The following is a 23,604-nucleotide window of genomic DNA, read 5'->3' on the forward strand; positions in this document are numbered from 1 at the left end:
CCGCCAAGACCAAATATATATATCTCCAACCACTGACCATAGTGTCCCTCTCTCAAGTCCCCTCACTCTATTTTCTCTAAGTATGTACCTCTTCAACTCTGCCTAATAATTCTACTTATACCTCTCACTGATGTGACTTGAAATTATCTTTCTGTAACAAGACTAGAAGAATCTTACTTTATGGTGGTGGGGGCATGGGTTTGAGGTACCTAGCTCCTCTTTGCGGAGCCTCCTTAGAGCCTGTCCAGTGACATATGGAGCAGGAAATCAATAAATATGCTGGTCATATGGCGTGCAAAATGAGAAAGTGTAATAATGACCATTTATCCCCATCCACCCACCTTTACTTGGGGTTATGGATGAAACCCAGGACTTCACTCATGGCAGGCAAGCACCCTAGCACTGAACTACATCCCCAGCGTACTGATCATTATTATTCTGTAATTTTCCTCACTGGCCCTCTTGCATTCCATTTGTAAGTCTGTAAAGCACACATATTCAGGTGGCTGCTGCCCTCTGACCACATCCCATCTAACACAAACCTCATCCCATTCCAACCAACCAAAGCCAGTCTACAAATTGAATCATTTAACCAGCGTTGACATTCTAGCATGAATTTTGCAATCTATGAAGCCGTGTGAAGTGGACATATGTGCAGGATCTGTGTACCCAGGACACCACCCATCTTCTCCTGGAGAAGCCCACAGAGGCCCAGGGCAGCACACAGGGACACAGAGGGCCCGTTCTCCTCACAAATGCTTCTGGCCTGGCGAGATGAAGTGGTTATATACTCTACGTGGGAAACAATATTTCCTTTGGAAGGAAAGGAGTTTTTCCAGGTGATATAATTGAAGGATTTTCTACAAGTGAAGCACATGCTCCACAGAGAAAGGCTACAGGATTTTTATGTGCAATCAGTGGTCCCCAGGCAGCTCCAGCTGTGAATGCTTCAGGCAAGACAGGAAGGCAGGAGGGATGGGGAGTCATGGATTACTATGAAGGGATTAAACCTGAACAAGACAGAGCCTCTTTTAAATTCAAGCCGTGTCAAGAACTGGCACATCACACCACCTCCATTTCCATGTCCTTCTGACTTTATCCTTCTCTCACTTCTGCCATCAATAACCTCACAGTGTTACAGATCCTAAGCCCAAAGGGAGCTTGGGGAAGAGTGACGAGGTCAAGGATTGGCAATTTTATTCTGAAAAGGGCCAGACAGTAAGTATTTTAGTTCAGAAACCTTTCTGAAGAACAAATTAATTCTGTTTTAGTGCAAAAGCCAAAGAAATGAATGAGCATGGCTCTGTTCCCATAAAATTTTATTTAAAGAAACCACCAGACCAAATTTGGCCCATAGTTTTCATACCTCAAATCTAGGATACCTCCTGTGTTTTACTCATGAGGATGCTGTTGTCCAGTAAACTGAAGTGACTTCCCCAGATCTGTTGATTGTGTTCTTTTTAACAAATGACTTCTTTGCTTTGCTTATAATTTGTAATTTCATAACTTCCAAACTACAGCAGGCTGACATTGCTGAGTTATATTTAACCAAAAATCTAGTGCTATTTGGGTAATCAGTACATACATCACCTAATAACTTGTCTGCATTAAAAAATAATTTTATATACCCAGAGCAAAGAAGTATAAAGTTGAGGGGGAAAAATAAGTCAAAACCATCTTTTGTCAACAAAGCAGGGCATTTGGACTTACAGTTGGCCCTCAGTATCTGCTGGTTCTGTACTGCAGATTCAACCTATTGTGGACTGAAAATATCCCCATAAAATTGTGTCTGTACTGAACATGTGCAGACATTTTATCATGTATTATTCTCTAAAAAAATATAGCTCAACCCCTATTTATATAATGTTTATGTTGGATTAGGCATTAAACATCATCTAGAGATAATCTGAGGTATTCCAGAGGATGTGTTGGGTTATGTGCAAATACCATGCCATTTTACATAACTGAATTATATATCCTCTGAGTTGAGAATTCAGAAGGGGCCCTGAACTAATCCCTCTTGGATACTAAAGGATGACTGTGTACTTCATGTCAATATTAGTAAACCATTGGTGCAGAAGAAACTGAGATAGAGCAAAAAGAGCAGGGGTTATGTCATCAGTGAAGACAGGAGACGTGAGCCAATCAGAGAGCTAAGAGCTAGACACCCTCACGACTGCCAGGAACAAGTGCTTCTTCACTTCCTCTCATATCTGGGCTCTTGGGGTTTTTTTCCTTTCACACCATACCAAACTTAATCATTTTTCCTTCACATTAGCTCCATCCAGGTTTCTTCCTTCTAAACTTTATGCTGAATTAAGACCTTGCATCACTGCATCCTGAGATTCCAAGAAGAGTCACATAGACATAAAAAAGATGGCAAAGATCCTTTGCCTATTTAGCAATCTCTCATTGCAAAGAAATGCCAAAGAAACAGAAATAACCCTGGTTCTTCCAGAAGTATAATTAAATTTTCGTGTAAATGTTTGAAAAGCAGGATGAGTGGAGCAGGATCTGAATTCTTATGTTCCAACCAATCAAATGAACTGCTGTTGTGTAATCCACTTGATACATTTCTTTAATATAAATGTTTGCACTACTACACACAAAAAGCAGTTTACCCTTTGTTTTGTGTAGCCAGCTGAATCTCTGCCAGCATCCTTGCTATTAATCCTTCCTCTTTAGCACTGGAGCCATCCTAAAAGTTTCTCTAGAGATAATCCACTGTAAAGATGACATTGGCTCTATCTACAGGTACAGAGTGGCCTTTGTGTTCACACTGTGAACTGACACAGAATCCCATCTCCATGTGGGGGTTGCTAAGATAACCAGCAGGGCTTTATTGAGTGTATAGCGATAAAGATTGTCCTTTAGTGTCTGTCCATAGGTGCTATTTATAAAGGCTACATACTCTTTCACTTGTGGATGACCCAAAAGAGAATGTGAAAAAGTCATGTCTCTAAATGCTGATCCTCAGTGTGCCCTATGGCTGCAGCCAATTTTCCAAAAACCAGTGGGAAGAAATGCTGCATTACATAGGGATGACATTTTATTTGCTCTCCCTGTCTGTACCTGTCACATTTCCAGCAGCCTTTGGATATTCTCTGTACATATCCAGTTAAACTGGACTGTATTGCAGCAGCAGTGCTTTAACGTTTGGTCACCTGCCCTCAGTCCAAGAGCTTTTCTCTAACGAACCCTCTTTGCTTATAAAGCAGCTATTGGGAACAGAGCTAAATCCAATTTGGTCAAGATCAAGCTTGTGACATTTTTTAGTAAATTCCAATACCTGCTGGAACAATGTGGGAGATGGTGAGTTGTAGCTATTCTTTCACAGCCTTATTTTCAAGTTCTGAGGAAGCAAGTCTCAGACCAAATTCTACTACACATAGAGATACTTATTTAACAAACATTAATCAAACTTCAAGCACAAAACAGCTCATCAACCTCTCTAGGAGCTAGTTAAATCCTAATTTTCTTTCTCTTTCTGTCTCTGTCCATCTCTGTCTGTCTTTGTCTGTCTGTCTCTCTGTCTCTTTCTCTCTCTGAAATCTTGAAAACCAAAGACTAGAAACATACTCCATTAGTGATGATAAAGCTCTGGATACCATTCTTCTTCTTCTTTTTTGGGTGGGGTGGGGTGGGGGATACCCTTCTTAAGAGCAACAAGGCCATAGCTAGAATGAATGATTAGAACTGTACTGGTTGTCCAAGTACTGAAATATGCACCTCTGAACCCAAATAGCCATTGGCACCCAACTTCCCAAACATCTTACTTTTCATTTTTTCTCTTAAGTATGATAGAGAATCTTAGCTTCATGTTCCAGAAACCAAAGAGTTCATACCTGGCATAGGGGACTCCATGGGAGCCTGGTTCAGCATTGTGGCCAGCATTTGTTTTATTTCAGATTGTTCAGAGTCTATGACATATTGCTTGGTAAATATTTTGACCATCACTCTGACTTAGCATAATGGCTCTATGCCCGGATGAATGCTTCAATCCTTTCATGTAAAAATAAAGAGTATCTCTTGCTATTTTAGCCACTACAGTTTACTTTCTTTACTGTCACCAGTGAAAATCCATTTTTAAACATCTATCATGATAATTACGACACTAATCTCATCAATATAAAAATCCATTTCTGACAATTGCTGTGTTAATAAAACTTCTAGTGTTGGTCAAGATATGAATGGTGGCAGCACTTGTACTAGCAGCATTGGATTTCCACCCTGCAGTGTACATTTGGGCTGAACACACACATGGTACCTTCTATGTTGAAGAAATTGTACGTGATTTATAAGCATTGTAGCAGTGGTGTCAAGAATTGTGAAGGTCTGAGATTTTAATGGCAAGTTAGGCCACCATAACTTCATGGATGTTGGTAAGAGATAGGAGTGTCCCGAATTAGAGACTGTGTTCCTCACATCCAAAGTGGCAAGCAGTATGAGCTTCATGCTTGTGTCCATTCCCCTTGCCTCCCGAATTCCACAGGGCTGAGGCAAACACAGTGGGTTTGTGCCACAGCTGAGGGGCCCCAAGCTTAGGGAACTTGACTCTTCTACAATGAGCTGCAAGAGATTATGTCTGATTTCCACTGAGAGGGAGATAATATTTATTACACTAGACAAAAGAACCTGGGCTCTGCTCTGTTTTCCAAGACTGTTTACTATAAAAATATTTTGAAAAGATGGTCATTAACAAAGTGCCTCTGCTACAAGATGTGCTGACATGTGAGACCCATGGAGACCTGTCTCCAATAGCAGCCCAAATGAAACTGGTTCTGGTCCACAGAGAAAGCGTAGTTAGTTCACTAGAAAGGTTAAACATTCATTTTCAGATATAATTTCACATTAGAATTATATATAGTAGTGCTTGTTTGTGTAATGCTTCTTATAAGCAAGGCTGTTTTTTCTATAACAATCTTTTGGCAAACACTTTCATAGGTAACGAAGCTAAGTCAAAGGGGTTCCACAATTTTCCAGCTTCCTGGGGATTGTTGGGAGGGTAGGTGTAGTATTGGGGTCTCTAATTTTTCCCAATGTTGGTCAGAGATTCTAAATATCAGATATCAGGAAACTATCTGAACAATAATTCAAAACTATGAATAATCTTTCCAAAAAAAGTATATGTGTGGGCTGGGGATTTAACTTAGTGGTGCCACACCTGCCTGGCAAGCACAAGGTCCTGAGTTCAATCCCCAGTACGAAAAAAAAGTACATGTGCATAACATATAAAATTACATATCATCTCACTAATTTCACAAATTCTCTGAAACCTATTGGTGAACTATGGGCTCCTTGAAGGGTCTGGAGACCTTAAGTTAAAATAAATCCATTACTGTAACACTGAACTCATTCAATAGTATCATCAAAACATCTAATTGTAACTCAAAACAGCATACTTAGCTAGATATGCAACTGACATGTTCAGCTATCCAAAGTATGACCCCAGGTCAGGAAGTTAAAAAATTCTGGCCAGAGCATACAAAAGCCAGTGCTTCAAAGATACAAAGCCCATATAAACAGCAAACTGAACAGTGTTCCCTTAAAGCACGATTCCATAATGATTTATGATTATTAGAAAGGACACTAATTAGAAGCTAGGGAATAAGGAGAGAAAAGCATAATTAATAGCAGGAATGAATAACTGATGACAGTGTGATATAAAACTATTGCAAAACAACAACATACTCAGAGAGAAATAAACAACATAATCAGAGAGAAATAAAAATTTCCTTCAATCTTGGTTATTTAGTGAAAGGCCAATAGCACTGTGCCAATATAAATAGCAGTTAGGACAATCTAATCACTCTTGATAAAAAAGGGGCTTGTTTATGTTTTATATATATTGAAATGATGGGGAAGTACAGAATATTCTAGTCTATTTCTCTGTGACTAAAATAAGGACTGTGTTGGTATTTAGAGTAGAACTAAGGGGGACTAACATTTGTTCTATTTCTTCCACATGCAAAATGCTTTCTATTTTGTCCTTTTAACAGTCACCTAGGAAGCAGGTTTTGTACCTTCTTTTAGAGAGAAAAGAGGGAAAGAAGGAGGGGGGTGGAAGGGAAGGAGGGAAAGAGAGACACAGAGAGAAATTAAGTCCTGAGAGGTCAAATAATTTGTTCAGAATCAAACAGCTATAAAGAAGTAAAACTGAGATTCAAATTAATTTCATGGTTTGTTCATTTTTATTTTTTCCAGTAATTACCCTTTTAGGAAGAAAATACATTTATCTGGAATAATTAATTCATATGATATTTCCTGAAAAGCACTGATAAATGAAGCTTCCCAAACATACTGCTTATTTGGTCCATTTTTCTATATGACCTTAATTTTGTCAACATTTTCCCAGCTTGAAAATCATACTAAAGGTCACATTAATACTTTCATCACTTTATTGTATTTTCCCCCAAAACCCTTCTGATGCATTACTAATCAATAATGCTTGCAAATGGCTTTTCCCTAACTGGAAAAGATATGTTAAAAGGAAGTGGTTGCTCTCCATCTTTTAGGATGGAATAAAGGCATCCAATAAAGGATGGAATAAAGGCAAAATGAACAACAAAAATAAGGTCAATAGCACATAAGTAAACACAATGAAATGAATTCTCAATTCTAAGGCAGAACTTTTTTTGTTGTTGTTGTTAATACAAAGATCGGAAACAATCCTCCTCTTAAGTGCATGTATAGGTAAATTTCCCAATAACACTAGGGAATGATCTTTCCTCAGTGTTACTATTCAGAACTTATGCAATTAGATAAGACACATTTGTGACTCTTTTCAATTATGATCCCCTTGAGGGCAGGAGGCAGGCAGGGGCCCTCCCCCAGGAAGTCAGTATTACACTATCAGGAGTCAGCTAGTGTTAGGATATTTTATCTCCAAGTCCTAACTACCAGGAAAATTGATAAAGCCTACAAATTTGTTCAAGATGATATTCATATAGTCAATTTGTCTTAATTGTCCTTTCTTTCTTATATATCTCATTGACACAGTCACTTGATCAAAGTTCTTCCTGAGTGATGATCCAGAGCAACAAAAATATATTTCAAAAACAGATAAATTTAAAATTAATGTTTTTCTGGCCCCAGATTAAAATTCCAATGGAACATGGTAGGAAATAGTTGAGAACATGTAATATAACAGAATAATTACAATTAAACTGTTGATAATCCTAAACTACCTTAAGTACTTTATACTACCTCTAAAAAGGCACACTACTTAGTAGTTTAGTCATCTTTTTTTTCTAAATTTTTTTTTAAATGAAGGAGAATTTTAAAGGAAAGACCAGAATGTTTTCTTCAATAGTTCTTAAGATATAATAGCTCAGGAAATCTTATTTCCCACAAGTTTCTGAAGAGAATTTCCTTTCTGCTGCAACTGTTGAATTCCAGCTGCAAGCTACTGAATGAAGCATTAAAAAAGAATTAATGCAAAAGTAGGAATAATCTTTTAGGAATTAGGAAGAAAATAATTTAAAACAATTTCTTTTTTCACCCAACAGTGTATTGGGTTCTTTGAACTATGATCCTGACCTTGATGTGTTTTCTTTTTTTTATTCTTTTATTAGTACATTTTAGGTATACAATACATTCACATTTATCATTGGGTGCTTGTCCCTGTACATGATGTATCTTGGTTCTTATTTTTTTCCCCATTCCCTGTGTGCCCTTCATCCCCCCTCCACCCTTCCCTATTTACATAGATTTCCTTTCCATTTTTTTTTTCTTTTCTCATAATTTTTCCTTTCCCTTCTTGTTTTCTTGGAGATGGCTGAACCATTAGTCCCTACAGATGAATGCCACAGTTCTTGTCAGGGTACCTGTGTCCAAATATATACAGAGATATGAAGCCAGCTGCCTTTCTGTTGTCAAAAATTAGCAGTAAGGATTCTTCTTTTCTTTCTTCCTGCCTTCCTTTCTCTTTGATCTCCCTCCCTTTTTTTAACCATTTCATAGATAGCAGCTACATGGCATGCAGGTAAGGATCATTCAATCTTACTCATTATTTCATGTGTGTAGCACAACTTGGTACCTAGAATATTCTTAATAAATGTTTGTTGAATTAATAAATGAATCTACTGAATAACAAACACTAAGATAAGAACTTTAGCTGCAAATCTGAAACTTGCCAAGATGTGGTTAGAGAAGCAAACAATCAGATCTATGATTCCACAAAAAGGGATAGTTTTACCTAAAGCAGGACTAGAGACATATACTAAGTTATAACTTAAAATGAAAGTATTTATGCTCTCACTGTTATCATAGGACACACTGGAATGGGGAGGTCAAATGAATGTCTCAAAGATGAATGTGTTATTCTCTCCATGTTCTGGGATGAATGTTGAAAACCCTTTGTTGTATGAAAAGAGGTCCCTAAAGAAGGCCAAGTGACCCGAAAAGCTGATTGGTTTTTGCCTTGGAGGTGCCTGCCTGAACACTTCACTCAGTCATGTCATCCATCACTTGCCAAGTTGGGCTGCCTCAACCTTTGGAAGCTTCCCAGCATCATCTGGAGCTAACTTCCAGAGTGCCCCGGGGATCCCCCAGAATCTAATCAGTTTGAGTCTTGGTTTAATTTTCAGTTGCTGCCTCACTTTGCTCTGCTATCCTCTGCTCTCTTGGGCTCCAAGTAAGGGCATCCAGGCTTGTGATGAACCTTCTCAAGGACTTCTAGTAACTTGAACATAGGTGTTAGAAGATTGGAACAGGCTCAGTGAATAGCCATGAGAAGGCAAGACACCATCACTGCTATAAAGACTTTAAATATGGCTAAATCTCAACATATGCTCAACATCTTACTATTAACTAGCTTCCCAAATAGAAATCTAATAATAGAATAATAAAATGCACTCTAAGCAATGACCAGTGTACCAAGTGTGAGAGGTCTCTTGCCAAACTGAGTGACAGTCACTTTACTGTCTGAGACACGTAAGCTCTGGCACAAAACTTGAATGCCTGGCTCTTCTTGGTCAGAACCTCATCTCCTTGGCCCGCCTGAGCATGAATTACCCACATGAGCATTAGGAACCTTCTAACTTCTAGCCAAAACTTTGCCTGTTAAATTACATGTCACAAAAGCCAATGGTAAGTTCTCTATTATCATCTCTAGTAGTAGAGGCTTCTGTGTGGACAGCAGACAACCAGGTCACTTAGCTTTAGAAGCACCCATGAATACCAAGCCTGAAAAACTCTTCATTCCCATCGTTAGCCAACTGTCCTTCCTGCAACTTCCAAATAAAATACTAGATTATGAGTCTTGAGTCAAGAACTAAAGGAGATGTGTCCAAAGACATTGGGATGGGATGCCCACTGTTCAAATGACAGTGCAGAAAATTTCTTCCCTAGATTGAAAGTGAAAGGAAACAAATTCTTATCTTTTCCAATAGTGAGAGTATTAGAGTTTTGAGTCGATGACACTGTTTTTAAGACACCAACAGCATGATTTCAAGAACAAGAAACATGATGGCATCTTAATCAAATTAAATAGCAAAATGAAAGCAATAATTACTCAAATTTACTTGGCAAATTAGCAAGACAAATTAATTGAAGCACTACTTTTGATCATAAGGATATAATTAGAAAAGTCTTTGGTGGATGAAAGTGTCTGAGTCATGAATTTAATCAATTGGACAACCTGATTATAAAGACCTTATGCTTAATGTGTAAATCAAAATTTAATTGCTATGGAATGTAAAAGGAGGACTAAAGATTGATCAGCAAATATTCATTAAATATTGTCCTGTCTAACAGTGAACACCTATTGGACTTTTATTATGTACCTGATACTACACTACACTATGCATTATTATTATCACTTGTACTGTTTTGTTTTTTCAAAAAGTAAGAAATAAAATCACCATTATTAATGCTTATACAGCCTAAACCATTTCTGAGTCTTCGTCTTCAATCACAAGCTACACTGATTGAAAGAATACAGGATACTGTAGTGGGACAAAAGAAAGATCGACTGAGATGCCTTTTTTCCTCAGCCTCATCTGCCACTTAGAAGTCCTACAACTTCTCAGTGAAATCTAATTCCAGAAAACTCCAAGTATATCCAAATTGGACCCTAAGAAGCCTATCAGCACATGGCACTCTCTGGAGGCAGTTACGTATTCAAGAGTGGACACACAACAGAGTCAGGTCAAGTAGAGTAGTGAGACTTCTATTCCATGACTGGGGGAAAGGTTTCTCTTGCCTTTTAATATAAACCAAGATGTTCAAAGCCACAAATGCCAACTGCATCTAAACTCATGGGAAGAAGTAGCTTCTGAATGAAGCCAAATTGCAGGTGGTAGTTTGGCAGGTGGTTGAAGCCAGTCTCATATGGTTCTTCCCAAACATGAGCCTTGGATTACATCTTTGAGATCCTGGATCAGACAAGTCTGCATCTCATCTTAGCTCTGGCCTTGCTGTTGTAAAGAGACCTTAAATGTTGTCTAATTTGAGTCACACTTTTGTAACCTAACCCCCAAAGTCCCTGACTTATATAAATAATTTGTGCCTTCAACACAAATGGGAAAATCATAATTTCTGTGGTGTGGAGACTAAAAATCGACATTCTCAAAAAAATTGCTTCTGATTGCAAAAGTAAAGCTCAAGTACTACTGTGAAGGTAAACTGTACTTGTCATAAAGAATTTAGATAATCATTATGCAGTCTGTTTAGATTTTTGTTTTCCTGTTTTAAAAATGTGTAAATTTAAGGCCACAAGCGCAAGGCCCTGGGTTCGATTCCTAGTATCAAAAAAATAAAAAATAAAAATTTGCAAATTCATAAATGTTCCTTTCTTCTTCATAAATAAGTATGACTCAAAGGTAAGCAGGGTTACAATCTGATATGTAAAAGTGGGTTTTTTTTTTCTCGTACTGGGGATCGAACTCAGGACCTTGTACTTTCCAGGCAGGCATGGTGCCACTGAGCTAAAACCCTGGCCCCAAATCAGGTTTTTAAAAAATTGTTTCAAGGTTCTGTAAGCAATATAAAAATACTTGATGAATAATCATAGACTTATGAAATTTAAAGGCATGTAATAATAGTTAAACAAACAAGCCAAACAAATAATTCTCCACCATCTTCCTTTCTTAGAAAAGAAGGTATTTTTTACATTAGATTACTACCACACTGCGTTTCAACCACAAATGTAAGCTTTTTGTGAAATTTCTTGTTGCCTAGCTACTACTTTGGTCTTTGGTCTCAGTTTAATCCCCTGGGAGAATTCTTCCTAGCCCTCCTAACCAAAATAAAGTATTACACTGTACGACTTATCCTGGCTGGTACTAGGGACTAACCACTTAACAGTTTACCCTGAGTGCCACTTACATGTTTATTTACATGCTGACTACCCTGGGCATTGCTCAGGAAGTGGTCATTTCAACCAGTTGTTTCTTTTCTGCACTCATACGTTTATTTATTTGTTTTATGTTGATTATTTTTGCATACTTTTTTATTTAGAACATTGTATTCACCTTTGATGCTTGTTTCTAGCGAAATCTAATAAGTTCTGATTATTTTCTTTTACTAATTTGTGTTTATTTTATCTGTGAAAATAACCTATAATTTTGTGGTACAAGCTATAAAAACACTTATCATAAGTACATTAGACATAATTTTTATACTTCTCCAGAACTCAGTGATATTTTACAATACAAAATGGATACATTTGGGACACCGAGACTGACTAGGAAGGAAGTGCCAAGAGGTCTGCAAAAGAAAAAACTGAAAAAGGGAGAAATGTTAGCATATCAGAGAGGGAAAGTCTGCCTTATGATATGGAAAGAAAAAACAATGTCTCCTTATTGTCAACTACTCATAATACAGAAATGATAGAACTTGAAAGAAGAAATGAAACAAAAAATTCTAATAGTGGTCAATGATTATAATAATTCCTGGTGGTGTTGACAGAGTTGCCCAACATCTAACAAGCTATTCTGTAATCAAAAAGTGAGAAAAAATATTATTATAAAATATGCCTGCACCTTCTGGACCAAACAATATGAAATTCATTTGTTATTTATTCAAAACAAGGGGGTTCAAAAAGTCCTTTACAATTTAGACTAGGTCTGATAGACTAAATAATTGAAAAACACAGGTAGCAAAAAGGACCGGCCAGGATATTTCCTTCTGTTTCAAAGGGCCTGATGGACTGACTGAACTTTTCCCATCCCATTCCATTTGTCTTCATCATTACATTTAGTGGGTAGATATTTTATTCAAATTATACCAATCACAGAAAAAAAGGAAAGGCCAACACAACAGTGTAGTGTGTTATTCAGAGAAATGTAAAAATGCAGTAAGAATTTTAAAAAAGACTTACACAACTGTCCAGATTTTAATGTTGCATTGTATATCGAATGTTTCAAGATATACCTTACATGGAAAATTTATTGAATAAATTCAATAAAATTGTTTTTTTATACTTCCTGTTACATTATCTTATAAAAATTAATGAAAAAATATGCAATTTTGGGTCATCCTGTATTTAAATAACTTGACTGGTAAGTGGCTAAAGCCTGTTGAAACAGGAGAGAAGTACACAAAGCAAGCTCCTTTCTGGCTCCTCCTCTTGCCCTCCCTGCAGCCTATACCTCCATGCTACCCTAGAACACATCCATCTTCTCTCTCTACCTCCCTAAACCCTACACAGTCTTGAGGACTCTGCTAAGAATAAAAACTCCTCCGGAAGCCCTCCTGGCGAGCTCAGATGTCTTGAATTGAGATGAAGTAACTCAGCAAGTAACTACTTGTTTTTAGCTATAAGGGAAAGTAGACCACAAACATTAGCCAATAAGGAGGTGAATTACTGTACATTAATAATGCTGGAAGGTCCTAAAGAAGGTAAGCTCTGGGGGTGGCTGATACACAGGCTGCTTTCTCTGCCCATTTTCTTCCTACTCTGCTGCTTACTTCCACCATCCCACTTGGTCAGAAGGACTGCCAGTTGAGGGAGAGCATTGCTTCTGGTGCCTCTCCTCTCTGCATGTGACCTCTGTTTTAGGAGCCTCTGGGAATATCTATTTCCTTCTGTCTCAAAGGCCCTGATGGGCTGACTGAACCTTTCCCATCCCATTCCAGTGTGAGAAGTGAGGGTGACCAAGACTGATTTATAGTGCTTGTCACCTGTCTTACTTTTTTCATTGCTGAGACAATACCTGACACCCATGGTTAAAAGAGGAAAAGTTTCTTTCTGCTCACAGTATAGAAGTATCAGTCCATAGTTGGCTGGTTCAAAAGCAGGGTGGCATGGCAGGGGTACATGGCAGAAGAGAAATGGTTTATGGTGTGGCAGGCAGAAGACAGCAAGCAGCAGCAAGCCTCCCTCTCCCTTTTATGCTATACAGGCTACAAGTCTTTTGTGTCATCCCACCCACATCTAGGGTGGGTCTCCTCATTATCCACACTCAGAACTATGGTAATTCCAATCAGTGAACTAATTTAGTACCACACACTCTTAATTCCAGTATCATACACCCTAGATCCATCCTACCTATGAGTACATGAGGCCTTAGAGGGACATCCAGATACAAGGCATAACACCACCTTGTGTTCCACCACCATTCAATGAGAGAATTGTAGTACAATATTATACAGTACACTAGGGGGTAAGTGTATAAGGCTTCTCAGTGCAGGCCTCCTACTGCCAAAAGTCCTAAGGAGAAGGCTGGGGAAGGTCAGAGAAACCTTCTTGCTTCTGCTGTTTTTTCAAATGCCAAGATGCCATATTTGGGGACAGCATAAACGATGAGTCCTAAAGCCCACTACTGACAAGTGAATGTATTTTCCCTACCATATGTCTGGACAAAGTTTCTAACAATTAGTGCAGAACAAGTTACTAACTTAGGTTATTCTCTTCACAACACAGAGGCTGCAAGAATCAGTATTGAGGACATCCGAAATGGAGCTATTTTTGGCATGCTAGGGTTATTTTCTGTCAGAAATCAAAGACTGTCAAGCAATGACCCCATTGCCTGTTTATGTGAATAAATAACTTCATTGGGACATAGCCACATGTGTCCTATATATGTACCAATTGTACATGCTACAACTGCACAATTGAGTAGTTGAACCAAGACCATTTGGCTCGCAATGCTGAAAATATTTAGTATCTGAATCTTTACTGAAATATTTGTCAGTCTCTTACTTAAACTCACCAATTAATATGAAATAAAGTTAGCAAGTCAATCACAATGCCCATTTTGTAGTACCTGACACATCTTGTATAACATTCTTCATATGCTTATTATCTTTTTGAATATCTTCCTTGATGGCTAGTTTTAAGTTTCTCAAGAGCAATGAATATTGTCTTTTTGTTTAAAAAATTCATAGTTGAAGCCATATCCTCAGCACCTAGCACAAGTATGGTGCATACATATGTATGAACTCCATACATATTTGTTGGCTGAATCACTGAAGTGAATGCACTCCTTAAATAATCTGCCATGTAGGAACAAAAGCAAGTTTTATTTCAGGACACTCTGACCAAAAGAATAACATTTCAAAAATAGCATGCCAGAGATTTCTAGATACATACGAATTGCCAAAGTTAAATGAAGAAGATATAGAAATTCTAAACACCCCAATTACAATGAGTGAAATTGAAAATGTAATAAAATAGTTACCAATAAAGAAAAGCCCAGGTCCGGATGGATTCACTGCTGAATTCTACAAGACATTTAAAGAAGAACTAAAGCCATTACTCTTTAAACTCATCAAGGAAATTGAAAGGGAAGCAATACTTCCAAATTCATTCCTGGAAGCAAGTGTTACTTTGATTCCAAAACCAGGGCAAGACCCAACCCAAAAAGAGAACTACAGACCAAACTCCCTAATAAACATAGATGCAAAAATCCTCAACAAGATACTGGCAAACAGAATACAGAGGGTCATCAAGAAGATCATACACCCTGACCAAGTTGAATTTATCCCAGAGATGCAAGGATGGTTGAACATTCATAAATCAATAAATGTAATACACCATATTTACAGAGTCAAGGACAAAAACCATATGATCATCTCAATAGATGCAGAAAAGGCATTTGACAAAATCCAGCACCCATTCATGATAAAAACCCTTCAGAAAATTGGAATAGAAGGTCTTTATCTTAACCTGATTAAGGCTATCTAAGAAAAACCAACAGCCAACATCATACTAAATGGTCAAAAACTGAACACTTTCACGCTAAAATCAAGAACAAGACAAGGATGCCCACTATCACCACTCCTGTTCAATATAGTTCTGGAAACACTAGCCACAGCAATTAGAAAAGAGAAAGAAATAAAAGGAATGAAGATAGGAAAGGAAGAATTTAAACTGTCATTATTTGCTGGTGATAAGATACTTTACCTAGAAGACCCAAAAAACTCCTCCAGAAGACTTCTAGACTTAATTGACAGATTCAGTAGAGTAGCTGAATACAAGGTCAACACTCAAAAAACAATAGCCTTCTTGTACACAAATAACAGACTCACTGAGACAGAAATTAGGGAAACAATTCCTTTTACAATAGCATCCAAAAAAATGAAATATCTAGGAATCAATCTAACAAAGGAAGCAAAAGACCTCTACACTGAAAACTACAGCAATCTAAAAAAAGAGATTGAAGAGGATACAAGAAAATGGAAAGACATCCCTTGCTCCTGGGTAGGAAGAATCAATATAGTGAAAATGGCCATACTTCCAAAACTACTATATAGATTTAATGCAATGCCAATTGAAATTCCAACAATATACTTTATAGAACTAGAGAAAACAATCCAAAAATTCATTTGGAACCATAAGAGACCTAGAATAGCTAAAGCAGTTCTCAGCAACAGAGACATGGCTGGGGGTATCACAATCCCCAACTTGAAACTATACTACAAAGCTACTGTGAAAAAATCAGCACGGTACTGGCAAAGAAACAGACCTGAGGATCAGTGGAATACATTAGAAGATCCAGAAACAACTCCAGACATGCTCAATCACCTCATCTTTGACAAAGGAGCCAACCACCATCATTGGAGGAAAGATAGCCTATTTAATAAATGGTGTTGGAAAAACTGGATTTCAACCTGCCAAAGATTGAAACTACACCCATACCTATCACCATGCACTAAACTCAGATGGAAGTGGATTAAAGATCTAAATATTAAGACAGAAACACTAAACTTGCTGGAAGATAAGTTAGGTAGAACTCTTGAAGACATTGGCATCAGAAAAGACTTCATGAACAAAACCTCAATAGCACGGGAACTAGCAGAAAGAATCAGCAACTGGGATCTTATCTTATTAAAAAGCTTTGGCACTGCAAAAGAAACCACCAACAGAGCTACCAGACAACCTACAATATGGGAAAAAATTTTTCGCAGCTGTACCTCAGACAGAGGACTACTATCTAGAATACACAAAGAATTGAAAAAAATCAGACCCCCCAAATTCAAAGACCCAATTCAAAAATGGGCATCTGAAATGAACAGACATTTCTCAGACAAGGAAGTAAAAGCAGCAAACAAATATATGAAAAAATGTTCAACATCACTCGTCATTCAAGAGATGCAGATGAAAACAACCCTGAGATTCCACCTCACCCCAGAAAGAATGGCTGCTATCAAGAAATCAACCAATAACAAATGCTGGCAGGGGTGTGGGGAGAAAAGAACCCTTCTCCATTGTTGGTGGGAGTGAAGACTGGTGCAACCACTGTGGAAGTCAGTATGGAGATACCTCAAAGAACTAGGACTAGAGATCCCATTTGACCCAGCTATTCCCCTGCTGGCTATCTTCCCAAGAGAATTAAAAGAATCATACCACAGTGATATATGTGCACCTATGTTCACAGTGGCACAGTTTGTAATAGCTAAAGCTTGGAAGCAGCCCAAGTGCCCATCAACTGGAAACTGGATCAAGAAAATGTGGTTTTTTTAATAAAATGGAGTACTACTCAGCCATAAAGAATGAAAAATTACAGTCATTTATAGCTAAATGGATGCATATTGAGGCCATACTCTTAAGTGAAATAAATAGGTCACACATGTGTAAATACCGAATGGTTTCTCTAGTGTGAGAAACTGATAGTGTAAACAAGAGTTAAAATGATTAAAATGAATAATTGATAATTTGAAATAGGAAAAAAGGTCCAAAGACGAAGGAGTGAAGGGAGGGGAAGGGGAAAGGAAAAGAGGGAAAGGAAAAACTATGAGAAAAGAAAAAAAATGGAAATGAAATCTATGTAAATAGGGAAGGGTGGAGGGGGTGAAGGGCACATAGGTAATGGGGAAAAAAATAAGAACCAAGATACATCATGTTCAGGTACAAACACCCAATGATAAATGTAAACGAATTGTATACCTAAAATGTACCAATAAAATGTACCAATAAAATTAATTAAAAAAAGAAAAAAACAGCATGCCAGAGCTGGGGAGGTAGTGTAGCTCAGTGGTAAAATGTTAGCATAGCATGTGCAAGGTCCTGGGTTCAATTCCTAGCACCAGGTGTGGGGATGGGGTGAACCCTAAACAAAAAATAGCATGCCAAGAAAGTGACCCATATTCTACACTAAGGAGGGCATGAGCTTTACTAACAGTAACATTTCCCAAGCCTCAGGAGGAAGATGTGCCCACACAATATCTCCTTTGAGAGGAGCTGGAAATAAACTCAGATTCTCAAAAGTGGCAGAGGCAGGGTGTGGCTGCAGCAAGCAGCATGGTGCCACTCAATGTGGCGCCTCCTAAAAGAGAACACTTGCCTCAGCCTCATGGGGTGGCACCTTCACAGACTCAAACTGGGCTCGCCAACCCCATTCTCCATTTAGCTCCATCAATTATGACTTCAGTAATAAACTGAAGGTCAGCCTTCATCAATGTATAGGAATAAAGCTCCCTTTCAAGGGAGAAAACATAAGAAGATAAGATGGGGCAGGCCTGGTGATAGCACCTTGCCACAGTTCCTCTTTCTTTAGGTTTTATTTTGAGAGAGACCATGACAGAGTCCACAAAAATAATAACCTGGAGAAACAGATCTATAATGCATTTTATCTGTAGATGATGGCAGATTTTTCCCTCTCCTCATCAAACCTAAGAGAAATTTAAAAACAAATGGGCAGGAATGAAAAATAGCGGTTTCCAGAATTGCTAAAATGAATTTAGTGAGTTTAAGAATGCAAGAAGTTATTACCATGAGCGAAGAGGGAAGTGTTTTGGGTAGGTTTTAATTGACATTCGAATTTTTAATCCACAGTGCTGAGAAGATACAAAATACTGGGGTGCAGTAATGAAAACTGCAATCACAGGACCTGAGTTTCATTATAATCTGCTAATTAATATAGCAATGCACAGTAAGAACAGGTCAGTGAGAACAGGAGTCTAATCAAGTTGGGGCCTTTGTTAAACAGCCAAGAACACCTTAAACACCAGGGAAAGCGAAATGCCAAGCACCATATTAAAATACTATCTTCCCTGTAAACATTTCCTTTCCCCTAAAAAAAGTTTACAGTCAAATTTGTGCCAGCATTTTATCTCTTTTCTACATTTATAGAAACCACCGAACTAATCCAGACTTAGGAAAGCTTTGTCCTTCCAGAGGGAAGAAATGGGAAAGGGAAATCTCTTATTTTTTAGTCATGCAAATTAGGTGGTATTTGGAACACATTCTTTCCCACCGAAAGAACCAGTACTTTTTTTGAAATAAACAGAATGGTTGTAATCCACTAAGTCAAATAAAAATTGCATCTTTTTCAAATTCACAGACCTTTGGTATTGTATCATTTCTATCTATTTTTCTCATGATTTTAACAGAAAAAATTTCATAAGTATTCTAACAAAAATTCAAAAAGAGTGATTTTGGATATAGTAATACTGCCATTAGACCAGTTCCTTCAGAATTTTTCTTCTTAGAGTAAAATATTTAATGTGAAGAGGATAGGCTAAGTTAGTAACTTGCTCTGCATTGTTAGAAACTTTGGCCATACAGTAGGAAAAATATACTTATTGCCACTTGGCAGTGGTGGGCTTTAGGACTCATCACTCATGCTGTCCCCAAATATGGCATCTTGGCATTTGAAAAAACAGCAGAAGCAAGAAGGTTTCTCTGACCTTCCCCACCCTTCTCCCTAGGAAGAACTGTGTCAACTCCTCTTGAAGCAGGACCTTCATGTGGGAGGTGACCTCCCTATACTTGGAGGAAAGGAATGTCCTCAACTCTTAAAATGAAGGGATGCAGAAAAGAATTTGAACAAATAGGGCTTGCTACATTTCCCATTTCTTACTACTAGATCACACATCCCTGGTCCAGTGATTACCAACTTCCTCATTAAACCTGCATAGCAAACACTTGCCCTTTCATCAGGTCTGTTTCCTTATAAATGTTTTCAAGTCATGAAGAGCTTATTTAAAATAAATTTGCATACTTTTCTCTGGTTAATTTGTGTTTTTCCATAAGAGTCTTACCCAGGAATCTACAATGGGTGAGGAAAATGTATTATTTTCCTGCACATCAATGTGTTTTATGGATTCTTTGATGTAATAACACCAATTTTAGAAAAACACTGTAAGGAAATAATTCAGTAGAGACAACACTCACATTATTTAAACAGCTCATTACAGTATGTCTTAAAACAACAGAAACTGGAATAGACTACATCCCCAACTAGAAAGAACTAAGAAGTGGCTAATTGTCACTTATCAACCAAATGAAATATTACCTAATTAATACAGATTAAAATGACGTACACCATATAGTACTCCACTAATTTTTTATAGGCTATAAAGTAGTGTATACTGTAGCTACAAGGAGAGAATATCTAAAATTTTCTCATTAGTACACAGAAAAGCAGATTAATGAGGCATTCTTCATTGACGCACAAGCCCTTATCTATTCAATCCCGGCTTTGTGGTAGCACCTTGCATTCCTACTGCTGGGGTCTCTGGTTCCCGATGAGCTTTTCTTATCCCCCTTACTGTTCTTTCTCCTTTCATGCTATGATAGGTGCTTCTGTCTATTCTCCATACTCCACATGCACCACCTTGTTCAGGACTTGGCTCCACTCCTATTTCTTTCACAAAGTAGTACCCTAGAAAAAAATTGCTTTGGATTCCTTTTTCGTTATTGTCATTTTCTTGATTGCTTCGTTTGCCTTTTCTTCTAAGACAGACTGAAATTCCATCTAGACAGTTGTTCTTAGCAAACAAAATTATTAATAAACATATTATTTTGAATGAGTTTATCAATGAACACAAACTCTTGAGAGCAGGGCCATTTCTTGTCTTTGCATCTACAACACAAATCCTAGTGCTGGGCAAATAGTAGATTATCAATAATTCTTCACTAGATGGATATATATATTATATATGTAATTTTACATTATATATATAATATTCTGCATGTTTTTCTCCTCCATCCTGTTTCTACTTCTAGAAAGCATCATATATGGATTTCTTTTTCTAAAAGGTTTGTCATCTATGAAGAGAACTTACCCAGGTCAAACTGGCCAGAAATGTAGCCACAAGTCTGCAGAACTTCCTCACTGTCCCAGCCCAGGGGATAGAGGGCACAGCCAGCACCGATCAACAAGCCTGCAGAGATGAGACAAGAGGGCTTTAGCATTGGGCCTCTGCATCTCTGGATAAAGGGGGATGAGAGGATCAGTATTTCACAATATAACAAAACCACTGTGCCTGCTTTTTGAAAGCACCACCCTAAACGTCCATAAGCCATCTAAGGTCACTTTGATTCCAGGAACAATATCAAGTCTCCTTAAAAGAAGAAGGAGAAGGGAAAAAAAAACTTGACAGCTCAGTTTGCTTCCAACTTTGCCTTTTAAAAGTATTAAAAGCCTTGCAAATCCTATTTAGGATATACTATCCACAAACCCTTTAAATCATTCTTGTAAAAGCATACAAATTCTACCATTAATCCATGTAAACAAGTAATTCAAGAGCAAGCAAAAGTGCTAATGGCTTATGTTTCATCATTCATTAGATTTTTGTTTCCAATTTAAGAATCAACATAGAATGTTTCAGTATTATCAAACTGTACCAGGGACAGAAGGAACATAAAGATTTTCATGAACTACTTGAGCAGGCTGATTGAACCTGTGAACTGTACTACCTGTTCTACGCTTGGGTGAGAATCAAGAAATGAGTATCCTCACCTCTCACAAAACACTCTGGAAGACAAAGACACACTGTAATCCATGACCTCCTTGCAGCCAAAACCGAAAGATTTGAGCATTAAACAGAGGCAAGGGATGGCTTTATTTTAATATAAATTAAGTTATTATCATGGCAGCACACTGTGCTGACAGCTTTGGACTAGCCAGTCTCCTTTTGCATCAAAGCCTAATATGGTTTCACAAGAATCTAAAAGAGAGTTAAACACTCAGTGTTTGAATCTAGGGAGTAATCTGAAAGAAAGATCTTGTCATGTCAATTAGCAAGCATTTTTATCACTTTGGTACCACAAATGTGCCCAGGCAATAGGATCAATGCATGCAGTGTGAAGGGTGAGAATGTGGGTTATCAGGTGCTAAATAGGGAACTCCTAAATGAGAAAACCCACTCACGTGGTAAGGTGGGGAAAGGAGGGTAGGGCTCCAAATGCATCTTTCTTTGGTACCGGGGATTGAACTCGGGTCCTTGCACTTTCGAGGCAGGTGCCGGAACCACTGAAATCCACTAAATCCCCGGCCTCTCCAAATGCATCTTGAAGAAATCTTCAAATTATGCACCAGAGTCCCTTCTAGGCCCCCTTTTCGTCCCACTCCCCAACCCCAGTGAATGGCTTTGAGGATAAATAATTTGTTTCCTCCCAGGCATCCAAGGCCAAGTTGCTTTCTAGCACCTCCTCAACCACCTTTAGGGTATGTAGATCCCTAAAGAGAGATAAACCCTTTGTCCAACACTCATTTCCTACCTTGTTACTCCTTCCTTCAGCCTATCTCTTGGTTCACAGGATAATAACCATCTAATGGCTAGCAGCTTCAATCCAAGGGAGAGCCCAGAATCAATGAAACTACAAATCACTAATTCCGGGATATCCTATATGCAATTATATAAATATGAATTGTGTTGAAGCTGAAGAATAATCCAGAAAGCAGTGATATGAAGTTTTGTTGACTAGGCAAAAGCCCTGGCGATCAGTTCCCTCAAGCCTTTTCCCTAGGGAAAGAATCCATAGCATTCTGAAGACAATTACAATCTAGTTTTATCCATTATCCCTAAAAGAGATAATTCTTGAGCATGTCACATTTTGTGTAAATTGAAATTCATGAGTGTTTAATAGACAATGTGGTATCATTTCTATGATGCTCAGTTCTTAATAGGTAATACCCATTTTTTGTGATCTTATGAGTAAACTGTTTTAAGGATGACAAATGCAGAAAGTATTTGGGCAAAAAGTTGTTAGGTGTAATAAGAAATGAAAACATTTAAATCATAAGTAGTTTTCTTTTCATCTGATAACAATGATTGTCTCATTTGCTAATGTTCTTTTTAGTATGGCTGAAAAATGAGTATCATTAAGTTACAAAACAACTGCCTTGGTCCACTTTATGCTAGGAGCTTCTGTTAGAAGCTTATCAATGTCTAATGCCTATGTAGGTAGTAAGTTAGCCAGTGGTTCTCTAAGGTGACAAGACACTTGGAGGTCAGACTTCTTTGTGCAATCCTGGACTGCCTTTGTACTACTATGAAATGTAGATTCAACCATATAAATTAGGGATGATTTTGTATACAGGAAATGTGTGTTATGTGTATGAATTAAAATGCCATGAACATATGCTCACATTCTTAAAAATGTATTCAATGGAGGGCAACTAGTTCATCTGAATTTTTATATTAATATTTACTTAGTCTTTGTTTTATCATCTTGCTACTGTTTGCTAACAGGGAAGATATAACAGATTCAAAAGTTCCAAGGAAGATTTGCAGGAGAAAAGCTTATACTGTATACCCATCGGGCTAATGGGTTGCTACAATTATTAGAATCTGTAGGTAAACATCACTGTTACCTTCCTACCACTCTTGATTACTAAGATGAGAGGGAGATCCAGGCCCACTTTTACTAAACATGCAACAAATGTCTATTAGCAAGTGAGTACCAAACACAGTCAGGAAATTGATTCTGTAAATTAAGTGAAATCTGACCTGTTCCAATTCCATCATATAGTTACGCAAACAAGCATTTCACAGGACATTCTCAGCACACAATAAACAAAACAATTATCAGATGGCAGGTTTAGGGAAACTTCTGGTCAGATTAGACAAGAATATCTTCCATTAGTGGCATGGGAGGATGCAGAGGGAAAAAGAATTCTCACAGCACTGTCCCAGCAGTCAGCTACACGCCAGCATTTAAATTAGTTAATTGAAATTAAATAAATCTCAAAAATTCTATTCCTCAGTATCTCAAGCCACTTTTGAAGTATTAAAAAGCTATGTGGCACTAGTGGCTACCCTATTGGACAAGCACAAATACAGACCATTTTTGTAATCACAGTTCTACTAAGAGGGTAATTGTAGATCTAAGACATTCTTGAAAAGAATACTAGGCTTGTCAGATTTGTATCCTATAGCTGATATTGCTTGTTAATAACCAAAATCATCCCTGCTGTTTTAGAATCTTCC

General features: G+C 37.8%; 1 protein-coding gene across 1 annotated transcript in view; it reads right to left on the bottom strand.

Moving 5' to 3' along the window:
• Lhfpl6 (LHFPL tetraspan subfamily member 6) overlaps positions 1-23,604 on the bottom strand; it is a 259,448-nt gene that overhangs the window by 22,213 nt on the left and 213,631 nt on the right. Inside the window, exon 3 of the mRNA XM_004844111.4 lies at positions 20,455-20,553. Within this exon, the coding sequence (XP_004844168.1) occupies positions 20,455-20,553 (99 nt within the window). The remainder of the gene's footprint in view (positions 1-20,454; positions 20,554-23,604) is intronic.

The sequence above is a fragment of the Heterocephalus glaber genome, unplaced genomic scaffold, assembly GCF_053883595.1.
Source record: "Heterocephalus glaber isolate CG9 unplaced genomic scaffold, H.glaber_assembly_v1.0 deba00001720, whole genome shotgun sequence".
Lineage (NCBI taxonomy): Eukaryota > Metazoa > Chordata > Mammalia > Rodentia > Bathyergidae > Heterocephalus > Heterocephalus glaber.